Source organism: Otolemur garnettii, unplaced genomic scaffold (assembly GCF_000181295.1).
Source record: "Otolemur garnettii isolate 467f Iridium unplaced genomic scaffold, OtoGar3 scaffold00032, whole genome shotgun sequence".
Classification (NCBI taxonomy): Eukaryota; Metazoa; Chordata; class Mammalia; order Primates; family Galagidae; genus Otolemur; species Otolemur garnettii.
Window position 1 is genome coordinate 12,560,741 of NW_003852427.1, and position 11,077 is coordinate 12,571,817.

The 11,077-nt window shown below is 34.6% G+C and overlaps 1 protein-coding gene across 3 annotated transcripts in view; it reads left to right on the forward strand.

Moving 5' to 3' along the window:
* The window catches only part of U2SURP (U2 snRNP associated SURP domain containing), a 52,855-nt gene that overhangs the window by 26,020 nt on the left and 15,758 nt on the right, over positions 1-11,077 (forward strand). For all 3 annotated transcript variants that reach the window (XM_003789461.3, XM_023513019.1, XM_023513020.1), the window contains 10 exons: positions 266-370; positions 1,354-1,420; positions 1,499-1,662; positions 3,316-3,478; positions 3,891-3,970; positions 5,226-5,313; positions 7,652-7,774; positions 8,812-8,968; positions 9,346-9,441; positions 10,140-10,206. In XM_003789461.3, the coding sequence (XP_003789509.1) occupies positions 266-370; positions 1,354-1,420; positions 1,499-1,662; positions 3,316-3,478; positions 3,891-3,970; positions 5,226-5,313; positions 7,652-7,774; positions 8,812-8,968; positions 9,346-9,441; positions 10,140-10,206 (1,110 nt within the window). The remainder of the gene's footprint in view (positions 1-265; positions 371-1,353; positions 1,421-1,498; positions 1,663-3,315; positions 3,479-3,890; positions 3,971-5,225; positions 5,314-7,651; positions 7,775-8,811; positions 8,969-9,345; positions 9,442-10,139; positions 10,207-11,077) is intronic.

Genomic DNA, 11,077 nt, shown 5'->3' on the forward strand with positions numbered 1-11,077 from the left:
TTTAGAAAATTAAGTCTATTACTATGAGGCTGTGTTGTGGTTTCCCACCCTCCCATCACCTTTCTTTCCCACTCCCCTATCCCCACTACCCCATTCCCTCTTAATGCACAAGGTGTTAACATATGCTCCAGGTTACTTTTTTGGTATTAAATTTGGTATTAGCAGAATAATCTTTTTCTGCACAAATGATAGTAGCTTAGGTCAAGTGTAGTTTTATATAGTGGTAGGTCTGAATCCATTTTCTTTAACTGTGTTGTTGTTGTAGGAATTTGCTCGCCCTGATACATCGAATGATAGAGTTTGTTGTACGTGAAGGGCCAATGTTTGAAGCTATGATTATGAACAGAGAAATCAACAATCCTATGTTCAGGTATACATTTTTAAAAATTGTGTTAAAATACATAGAAAATTTGCCATTTTAACCATTTTAATTGTACAGTTCTGTAGCATTAAGTACATTTACATTGTCATGCATCCATCAACCGCATCCATCTCTGAAACTTTTTTCAACTTCCAAAACTGAAACTGTACCATTAAACAGTAATTTTCCCCATTGCCCTGGCCCCCCTTGATTACTCTGGGTAGCTCATACGAATATTTGTCCTTTTGTGACTGGCTGATTTCAAAGGGTAATATTCCATTGTATATATTTATTTTATTTGTCTTCAGGTGTGTATTTTGAAACTACTTTTAATTTGGGGGGGGGGGAATTATAAATACTATGTAGAATAAAGTTCTGAAAGTATAGGATTAATTCAACAATGGGATGAGAAGACAGTTTTAGGCATTATAGAGTTGAATATACTTAGGTTAATTTTCTATCAGATTTTGATTATTTAAATAGCATTGTTTTTAGCATTCTTTAGGAGGAAAATACTTTTCATTGTGCTATTCAGTGAAAACTGCAATGAATCTTTCCTAAGTGAGATTGTAGTCAAATGAATTATAGAAGGAAATTACTTATCTTCTAAATTGCCATGGAATCTAAGACACTAATTTAAAATCCTTTAAATAGTGTAAAATCACTGCTTTTAAATTATGCACTGGGAAAATCTCTCCAGTGCCAGGCATGGTATCTGGCATGAGTGTTCAGTAAATAAAAATGATCCTAACACTCAGCAAGATGCATGCTCTGAGTATTAACAGTAGTCACTAAGGCAGTCCAGGACAGGGCAGAGAAAGGGGTAGATAGTAGGTGGCAGTGGGTGAGATTTCTCTTCCAGGATCTTTGCTGTCAGTTTTATTTGGAACTAAATAGTCAGAAAATATTTCTCATTTATTTATATTTAATTGGAGATAGCTCTTTACCAAAGAATATGATATTTAATGTTTTCTGTTTGTTTATTTGTTTAGGTTCTTGTTTGAAAACCAGACACCAGCCCATGTTTACTATAGGTGGAAACTTTATTCTATTCTGCAGGCAAGTAGAATCAATTACTTAATTAATTTTGACTCTGAGTTATTAGACCTTTCTAATAACCTTCTAAATGTTTATTAGGGAGATTCTCCAACTAAGTGGCGGACGGAAGATTTTCGTATGTTCAAAAATGGATCTTTTTGGAGGCCACCACCATTAAATCCATACCTGCATGGGATGTCAGAAGAACAAGAAACAGAAGCTTTTGTAGAGGAGCCTAGTAAAAAGGGAGCACTTAAGGAAGAGTAAGATTTTTTTTTTTTAATATATATTCAGAAAAGTTGCTTTAGTTAATGATCCTACTAAGATGTTAATCCCAAAATATAGTGTTTTTTTTTTTTTTTTTTTTACTTGTGAGTGTTTAAAATAGTAACATCTTTCATCGTAAGCTTTACATTTGTAAACATCTTGGCAAATAACAAGTATATATCTGGGGTGACCCCTGTATTTAGTAGGTAGAGTGCCAGCCACATATACTGAGGCTGGTGAGTATGAACCCGTCCTAGGCCAGCTAAAACAACAATGACAACTGCAACAAAAAAATAGCCAGGTGTTGTGGTAGGCGCCTGTAGTCCCAGCTACTTGGAAGGCTGAGGGAAGAGAATTGCTTAAGCCTGAGAGTTTGAGGTAGTTGTGAGCTCTGAAGCCACAGCACTCTACTGAGGGCAACATAGTGAGACTCTGTCTCAAAACAGAACACAATAAAACAAATGTGTGTCCTACTGATAAAATTAGCAGTGATATCTTAAATATGGTTGATTTCTTTCTCTAGCAGTGGAATACTTCAGAGTTTTACAAGTTATTTGGGGACCCTTAGAATTCTCTGACTGCAGCATAAAGAAGAAAAATTGTATGGTTAGTGGGATCAAATGTTGACCGCACAAAATCCTCTGTGTAGAGTTTGCAGTGAGCTGTGAAATGGCCACCTTGGTAGCATGAGTTAGTGTTCACAGACCACTAGTACAGGGCAAGTATAGGTACACTGAATAGGTATTTAATGTGGATGAAACAGCCTTCTAGTGGAAGATGCCATCTAGGACTTGCAGAGGCAGATAAGATAAGTTAATGCCTTGCTTCAAAGCATCAAAGGACAGGCTGATTCTCTGGATAGGGTTAACGTAGCTGGTGACTTACTATCCTGAAAATCCTAGGGCCCTTAAGAAGTATGATACCTGTGCTCTCAAAGCCTGCAAGACAGTGTATGTCTGTTTATAGCCTGGTTTATGAATGTTTTAAACCTCCTGTTGAGAACTGCTCAGAAAAAAGTACTTTCAAATATTACTGTTCATTCTCAGTGTACCTAGTCATCGATGACTTCAGCCCTAGGAACCATACACTGAGCATATAGGCTAACTTGGCTGCCTTCTTTGGTAAAGTTTTATTGGAACAGAACCAATCTCATTCCTTTCATGTTGTCTGTGGCTGCTTTGGTGCTATGGGAGCAGAGGAATTGACTGAAATTGTATGGCTTACAAAGCTTAAAATATTTACAATCTTATGCTTTACAGAAAACGTTAGTCTGTTGTGAGCCCATGCAGAAGTGCTTAAGTAGTAGACTTCCTTCAAAGAAAAGGGGAGTAAAGCGCATGAAGGTTGTTATTTGTTATAATAGGATAATAGGTACTCTTAAAGACTCTTGAAAACATGCTCACAGTTTAAAATTTACTTTATTTGTAAGCTGAAAAAAAATCAGTGGAATTCTTAGGTCCAGGAGAATCCTCTATAAATTCTTTAAAAAATTGTAACAAATATGAGGAATTTAACACAAGTCATACTTAATACAGTCAGTCCTTAGAATTAATTATCTGAGTAGGTTTTAAAGAAATTAGTTTGTGAGCAAAAGCTACAATGGCATTTGGAATTTGTATCTAATACAAGTTTAAAAAATTTATATTCAGGCAGAGGGATAAATTAGAAGAAATCTTGAGGGGATTAACTCCAAGGAAAAATGATATTGGAGATGCAATGGTTTTTTGTCTTAACAATGCTGAAGCTGCTGAAGAAATAGTGGATTGCATTACTGAATCGTTGTCCATCTTAAAGACACCCCTTCCTAAAAAGGTATGGGAATGATTTCTCTTTATGAACATTTAACTGAAGGAGTGGTAATACCTGACTCTTTTTTGGACTTGATTTCGTTTTCTTTTTGCATGAAGAACTTGTCTGATTAAATCTTTCCCATATAGTTTCATGTTACTTCTGCTTGGGGAACTTAGGTTCATTGACTTATAAGTTATCAACAAGTTGAAATGTAGAAGAGTTAATTTTATCTCTGCCAAAGTTGTGGTGTGGTAATGTTCAACTTCATGCCACGTATAACTCTTCTAATTAGTAGTAGTCATTACTAAATTATAGCCATGCATTGACCTTATGCTACTGATTATAAAACATGACAATGCAAAACTTTATAGATATATTATTGACTACTGAATTTTATTTTTAACTCATTTGGTGTTATCTTTTGGTATTACAGATTGCCAGATTATATTTGGTTTCTGATGTTTTATACAATTCTTCAGCCAAAGTTGCCAATGCTTCATATTATAGAAAATTGTGAGTATAATGATAAATCTGATATTCCTATAATAAAATTTTTAAGGCTAAGGAGTTCATAGAAGGGGATTGTTTTCTTAATACTCTCCAATAATAAGCAATAAAATCAGTTTTCTGTGTTTGTGGGTTTTTCATCTATGGGTTCAGCCAACCACAGAGTGAAAATAACTTGGGAAAAAATGGTGTGCTGAGCATGTTTAGAACTTAACTCTGTCATTTTCTTTTAAACAATGTAGTATTATAATTATTTACATAGCATTTACATTCTATTAGATATTGTAAGTAATCTAGAGATGATTAATATATGGGAGGATATGCTTAGCTTATATGCACATATTTTGCTATTTGATATCAGGGACTTGAGCAAATTTTATGTGTACATTTTGAAATGTGTGGATGTCCTAAAATCAATGAATCAATCCCCCAATAGGTACCAAGATAAAGAGTATTTGGAAATTTGAATTTTTTAATGGTTTGTAAAAATTTTTAACCAGTTGGCTTACATTCATAGAAAAACCCACTGTAAGCTAAATCATCAGTGTTTTAGAAAGTTTTTATTCATTTCATATTAGTTTCTTAATTATTGACATTAGAACAAATAGCTGGAGTTAAAAGTAACTATTGAATATTTAGCTACTTATGTAATAAGTAAAACAAAAACAATGCTTATAATGGCAAACAATACAAGAGACATAGCTACAATGTTAACTATTTATAGTATCTGTATTCTCCAATGATTATTGTACTTATTGTAGTTCATTGTTAATGTTTCCTAGGGTGGTAGGAATTTATGTTGCTATATTGTAATTAATATATAATTCTTCCTCAGTTCCCTAGAATTCTATTTATTTTATAAATTAGTCTCAGGAAAGCTTTTCCTTCAGAACTGGTATTGATAGGAAATTTAGAGTTGTGGGGTCTGTTTTTTACCTTGGACAAGTCACTTAACTTTTGTAAATTTCCTGTTTTATAAAATAAATTGGATTTGATGGTGCAGAATATCTTAGATGTAAAGTTTCTTGCTAATAAGGGGAACTGATGGTTCAGACACTTGAGGAATTAACAGGAGAAAAATTCAGAGTAAGAATTAAAGCAATTCAGTTATGTTTCTGGAGTTTAAATAACCAGTTCTTTTTAATAATTCATAAGTGTTTTAAGTCTAGGAGGGATTTTCATTGCTTAACATGTTGGAGGGGATGGGATAGAAGTTTTGAAACAAATTCTATTTTAAAGAATATTATTATTTAAATTTCAGTTTTGAAACAAAGTTATGTCAGATATTTTCAGACCTCAATGCTACCTATCGTACAATTCAAGGACATTTGCAATCTGAAAACTTTAAGGTACGTATATTGTTTTACTATTTTTGCCCTAGTCCTTGAAAGGGGTGGAAGGGCTTTAGGAGGGCTAGAAAAGTATGTAAGATAAGACATAAATTAAAAACTTAGGTGGTTTAGAAATTAGTTTTAAAATTCTGCCATTTTAATTGTCATTATCAAAGAATTTCTGAAATTTTAAAATATGTTAACTAGTGTTATTTTGTCAGGTGCTTAATTTTAGTTTTAAGTGTTATTTATAAATTTTAGGTCAACTATGGTGGCTCTTTCCTATCATCTTAGTACTTTGGGAGGCTAAGGCTGGAGGATGGCTGGAGTTTGAGACCACCCTGGCCAACATAGTGAGGCCCTATCTCTACACCCCTCCAAAAAAAAAAAAAAAATAGAAAATTAAACTGTGCATGGTAGTGTACATGTGTAATCCTAACTACTTAGGAAGCTAAGGCGGGATTGCTTGAGTCCAGGAGTTTGAAGTTGCAGTGAACTAAGATGACTTCCTTGTACTCTGGCCTGAGTAACAGAGCAAGACCTGGTCTGAAAAAAGAAAAAAAAAAATTCTAGTCTTTTTTGTTTTCCACAAAACGTATTTGGAAAATCACTTGTTTTGTAATGGTATTATTATATTTGGCTAGAGTAAGAAACATAAATTTTAGTTAGCCATGTTTAGAAAGTATATTCACTTATTACATTTTTATAACCTCTGAAGTTACAGACCAATGTTAAGAAAAGCCTAACAGGCTGGGTACAGTGGCTCATGCCTGTGTGGCAGCAGTGTGAGAGGCTGAGGCAGGAGGATTTCTTGATACCAGGAGTTCCAGACCAGCCTGGGCAATATAGTGAGTCCCTATCTTTAAAAAAAGTTAAAAAATTAGCTGGACATGGTGGCATGCTCCTATAATCCTAGTTACTTGGGAGACTGAGGTGGGGGGATTGCTTGGACTCCAGAGTTCCTTGAGCCTAGGAGTTAGTGAACTTGGATTATGTCACTGTATTCCAGCCTGGGTTGCAGAGCAACAGAGCAAGACGCTGTCCCTTAAAAAAATAAAAGAGAACCTTAGAATTGAATGAGAATTTATTTTAATGAGAAACATGTTTAAAATGAATTTTAATAGATTTAGGGAGTACAGATTGAATTTTATTAGGTGCATCCATTGTGTAGTGATAGAGTCTAGGCTTAAAAGTCTTGGTGTGCCCATAACTCAAATTAGTGTATTTTGTACCCGGTATGTAATTTTTTATTCCTCTCACCTTCCTTTCTTGTGAGTCTCTAGCGTCTATTATACCAGTTTGACCATGTATAGTCATAGCTTAGCTCCCACTTATAAGTGAGAACATAAAACTTTCTAGCTTAAGAAAATGCCCAGTGACCCAGATGGTGCCTGTGGCTCAGTGTGTAGGGCACTACCTCCATATACCGAGGGTGGAGGGTTCTAACCCAGCTCTGACCAAACTGCAACAACAAAAAAATAGCCGGGCGTTCTGGCAGATGCCTGTAGTCCCAGCTACTCAGAAGGCTGAGGCAAGAGAATCGCCTAAGCCCAGGAAATGGAGGTTGCTGTGAGCTGTGATGCCATAGCACTCTACTGAGGGTGATAAAATGAGACTCTCTCCAAAAAAAAAAAATGCCCAGTGACCCCACCATTTGGGGGATTCAGACAACTCCCATTTTATTTTTAAAGCTTTTGACCTTGAATTTGACAGTAAGTTAGCACTTATAGAAAAATTTAAGAACAGAGAAAAATGTTAGCCAGAATTATGAAATACTTCATTGGACGATGGAGGATTCAGTTGAAAATTTGGTTAGTTTGATTTTCAGTTTTGGTAAGTTTCAACAGGTGTTTTCCCAGAACGTGGCTCAACTGTAATACTAGCAGTGTGGAAGTTGACCTTAGATGGTAAAGAAAAAGTTAGTTTCTTTTACACTTTATTTTCAAGGTTATTACTTTTTTCTTTTTAATTAGAAGATGACATTGTTTTTTTTAAAAGTCATAAAAAAATTTAAAAAATAGTAATACATAGTTATTTTCTTTCTTTTTTTAGAGACAGAGTCTCACCTTGTTGCCCTTGGCAGAGTGCTGTGGTGTCACAGCTCACAGCACCCTCCTGGCTATTCTTTTTGTTGCAGTTTGGCCAGGCCGAGTTCAAATCCACCACCCTTGGTATATGTGATTGGCGCCCTACTCACTGAGCCACAGGCACCGCCCCATAGTTATTTTCTTTAAAGTTTTTAAAGAACGTCACTTCAACCAAAAATTTAGCAAATGTTGATGGTCATTCTCATGTATTGGAGTTTGAGATTTACAGCCCAGAATAATAATTCATTTTCTGTTTTCTGTTTATCTAGCAACGGGTAATGACCTGCTTCAGAGCATGGGAAGATTGGGCAATTTATCCAGAACCATTTTTGATCAAACTACAGAATATTTTCTTAGGACTTGTAAATATTATTGAAGAAAAGGAAACAGAGGTAGGCACTCAGTGTATTTGTGTGATTATTTTTAAAATTTGTTTTTGGGGCAGAGGGTGCTATAGAGGTGTGATGTGCTACATATTTGAGTAATATTTCTTTGTGAAAAATATCTACTGTGTACCAGATTTTTACTGTTGGAGCCCATGAGACAAAAATTACATGTAACAGGAATTCTGTGTTGTGTCCTCAATGAAAGTTGGTGGGTGATTTTTTATTTGAGAAGATTTATGGTGCATTAGTAGAAACAAGTAATGTGGTATAATGTGATTTCATTTTATTAAAGATAGCTGTGTCAATAGATATGTACATGAAAAGATGGAGCTCTGTGGTAGCAGGTGCTGTTCATCACCATTCTGTTTCTTTTTATATACTAGGTAATTATTGAATCCTTCACTTTCATTTCTACCACCATCATCAGGCTGTCATATTTTCCCTTACACTCATACATGGTCCTCCTAATTGGCATAACTGCTCCAACCCATCTGGTCCTTGTTACAATTTCTTAAATGTATGTTTCTACCTAATGTTGGTCTTTATCCATGTTCTTTTTTTCTGGAACTTTTCCCCGAGATAATTCAGATCTTAGCATAAGGGTAACTTCAGAGAGCCTTCTCTGACCTCTTTAAGTAAGAGTTATTATACGTTTTAATAGTGTATCTCTTTGTTTTAACAGTTCATCATAGCTGCAGTTATGTGTATATTATTGTGATTATTTGATTTCCTGACATTCCACCCCCAAAGAATAATAACAGCCTATACCAGGCTTTGTGACAGGGGAACCAAATCTGTTTTTGCTCATCATTGCATCATGTGATACCTGGAACTAAGAAGCATTTGGGAAATACCAGATAAATGGGTGAATGACTGCTTCTTAGGCTGAGTTAATGATAAAGTATATTCTTATTACGTCCTTACGTTGTACCTCAGAATGTGGATATCCAGCTAAGTGGGCTTGTGCTGGATTGCATGTTAATGTAATGGTAATAATGGGTTTAGGAAACAGGAAAATGTTACAACAGGATACATTTCCATAGGATGTACCTGATGACCTCGATGGTGCCCCTATTGAGGAAGAGCTTGATGGTGCACCTCTGGAAGATGTGGATGGAATTCCTATTGATGCTACTCCCATTGATGATCTCGATGGAGTCCCTATAAAAAGTCTTGATGATGATCTTGATGGTGTGCCTTGTAAGTTCGTATTTCAAATGTCAAACTGATTAAATCTTGCTAATAAGTTTGATTACCAAAATGCTTTAATTTCCATATAAAGAAAAAGGTTATACTTTTTCATTAAGGTGTTATTAACTTTTTTTTATTTCTGAGTTTAAAAAATTTAAATGCTCAGTAATACATTTGGGCCAAGAAAGGGCTTTTTTTCTGGTCACATTATAATCCTTGTTCTTAATACTGTCATTATTCGTCAATGTGTAGCTTTATTTTGCTTTGCTTTTTTAATAATACAGTGAATACTAATGAACTCATTAATTTGGGTGGAATACTCATGAGCCCATTAATTTGAGTTATCACCTACTAGTTAGGGTTAATGGCTCCTTTTCCCCCAATAGTGGATGCAACTGAAGACTCGAAGAAGAATGAGCCTATATTTAAAGTAGCCCCATCAAAATGGGAAGCTGTAGATGAATCTGAATTGGAAGCACAGGGTGAGTAAAAGTACAAGAACTATTGAGCCTCAAAAAATTAAGTATTTGAAAAAAAAAAAAAAAATTAAGTATTTGTAAATTAATCATTGATAGGTTTGTGTGTGTGTGTGTTTTCCTTTTATTAATGCAACATTAAAACCCACTGTTATTTTATGTCTAAAGTTAGTTTTTATTGTGATTGGTGTTACTGTTATAATTTTCTTAGGTCCTTCAGTTTGGAAGCTTTGAGAGTAATCAGAGAAATCACTGAAAACTTTTTGGGTTAAAGCATTTTAGTAGAAAATGTAGATGGGACCTCTGTACCTACTTAGAAATCTACTTAGAGGTCAGTTTCAGAGAAACCAAGCTTTGACCCTCCCATCATGCTAGACTTATTAGATGCAGGTTAGGCCTGCCTTTCAAACTTAACTTGGACCTGTATCCTGGTGTTAATATTTGTAGGTTCTAATGAAATAAATCTTAACCATCCCAACACAGGAATAAGGATGACATTATTTGTCACTTTATGAATTTGAATAAAATTATAATATTGGTGTGAGGAAAAAGAAGGATTTAGCACATATAAATGGCTATTCATAAACATAGATAAAAACTTCTGTAATATAAACTTTTCAATTCTAAAGCTTGGCTTCTGCTGTGCTTCTGCAAAAATGTTAATTTACCTTATGGAATTACATCCTCTTTTTCCTTCCATTCAGCTGTAACAACTTCTAAATGGGAGTTATTTGACCAGCATGAAGAATCAGAAGAAGAGGAAAATCAAAAGTAAGAATCTGAGTTTCGAATATTCTCAGTTTCTTGTTCGTAAATACTCTCATTTTCATTAAGAGGTATGGTTGAAATAATAGTGAAGAGGAAAACTTCACTCTTACAAAGCTTGTGAGAGGATCGTTTTTAGTTCTCCATTGGTTTTCCAGTGAATAAAGAGCTTTTGGTTTCTGGTTTTGATGCTGTGGTTTCTCTTAGCTTTTGAGTTTGTTATGCTAGTAACTCAACTTCGTAGTTACTAATTGATTAAATGCATTTGTTTAGAATCTTTGCCATCAAATGTTGTTTTGGGCTCCATGAAAAGTCATTTTTAAAATGTGAGTTTAATGTGAGAGAAAGTTACGCTCCTTTATTTGTGGATTATTCATAGCTAAGAAAAGTGTTATGTTATAATCATCCTGTTATTTAAATGTAATATTTCAGAGCTTAGAATAAAAGAGGAAAATATTTTCTTGTGCATAAATTTGAGTTTTGCTCTCTGGTAATCACCTCAAAATTATTTTCATACTTGACATTGTGTTTGTATCAGTCTCTACTCCCCAGTTCTACAGGTTTGTATTGGTAGTTTTTAGGAAGCACTTGATACTTTTTAAATCATTGCAATGAAAGTTGATTTTTTTTAAGAAAAATAGGAAGACATGGCATGTATCAAAGCAGAACTTTCTGGGTTTTTTTTTTTTTTTTAATCTCCATGTTTTTTTATTGTTTTCAGATGGAAGTGTGAACAAAGGGAAAGTCCCTTTGTGTCCTAGCTAGCACAGTATGGGCATTTGTGTAGATTCAATATATGGGCATTTAGATTGTTAGGGAAATGCCCATGTAAGCAGTTTGTAGAAACATAGTTTCATATGGTGATGAAGACTTGTCC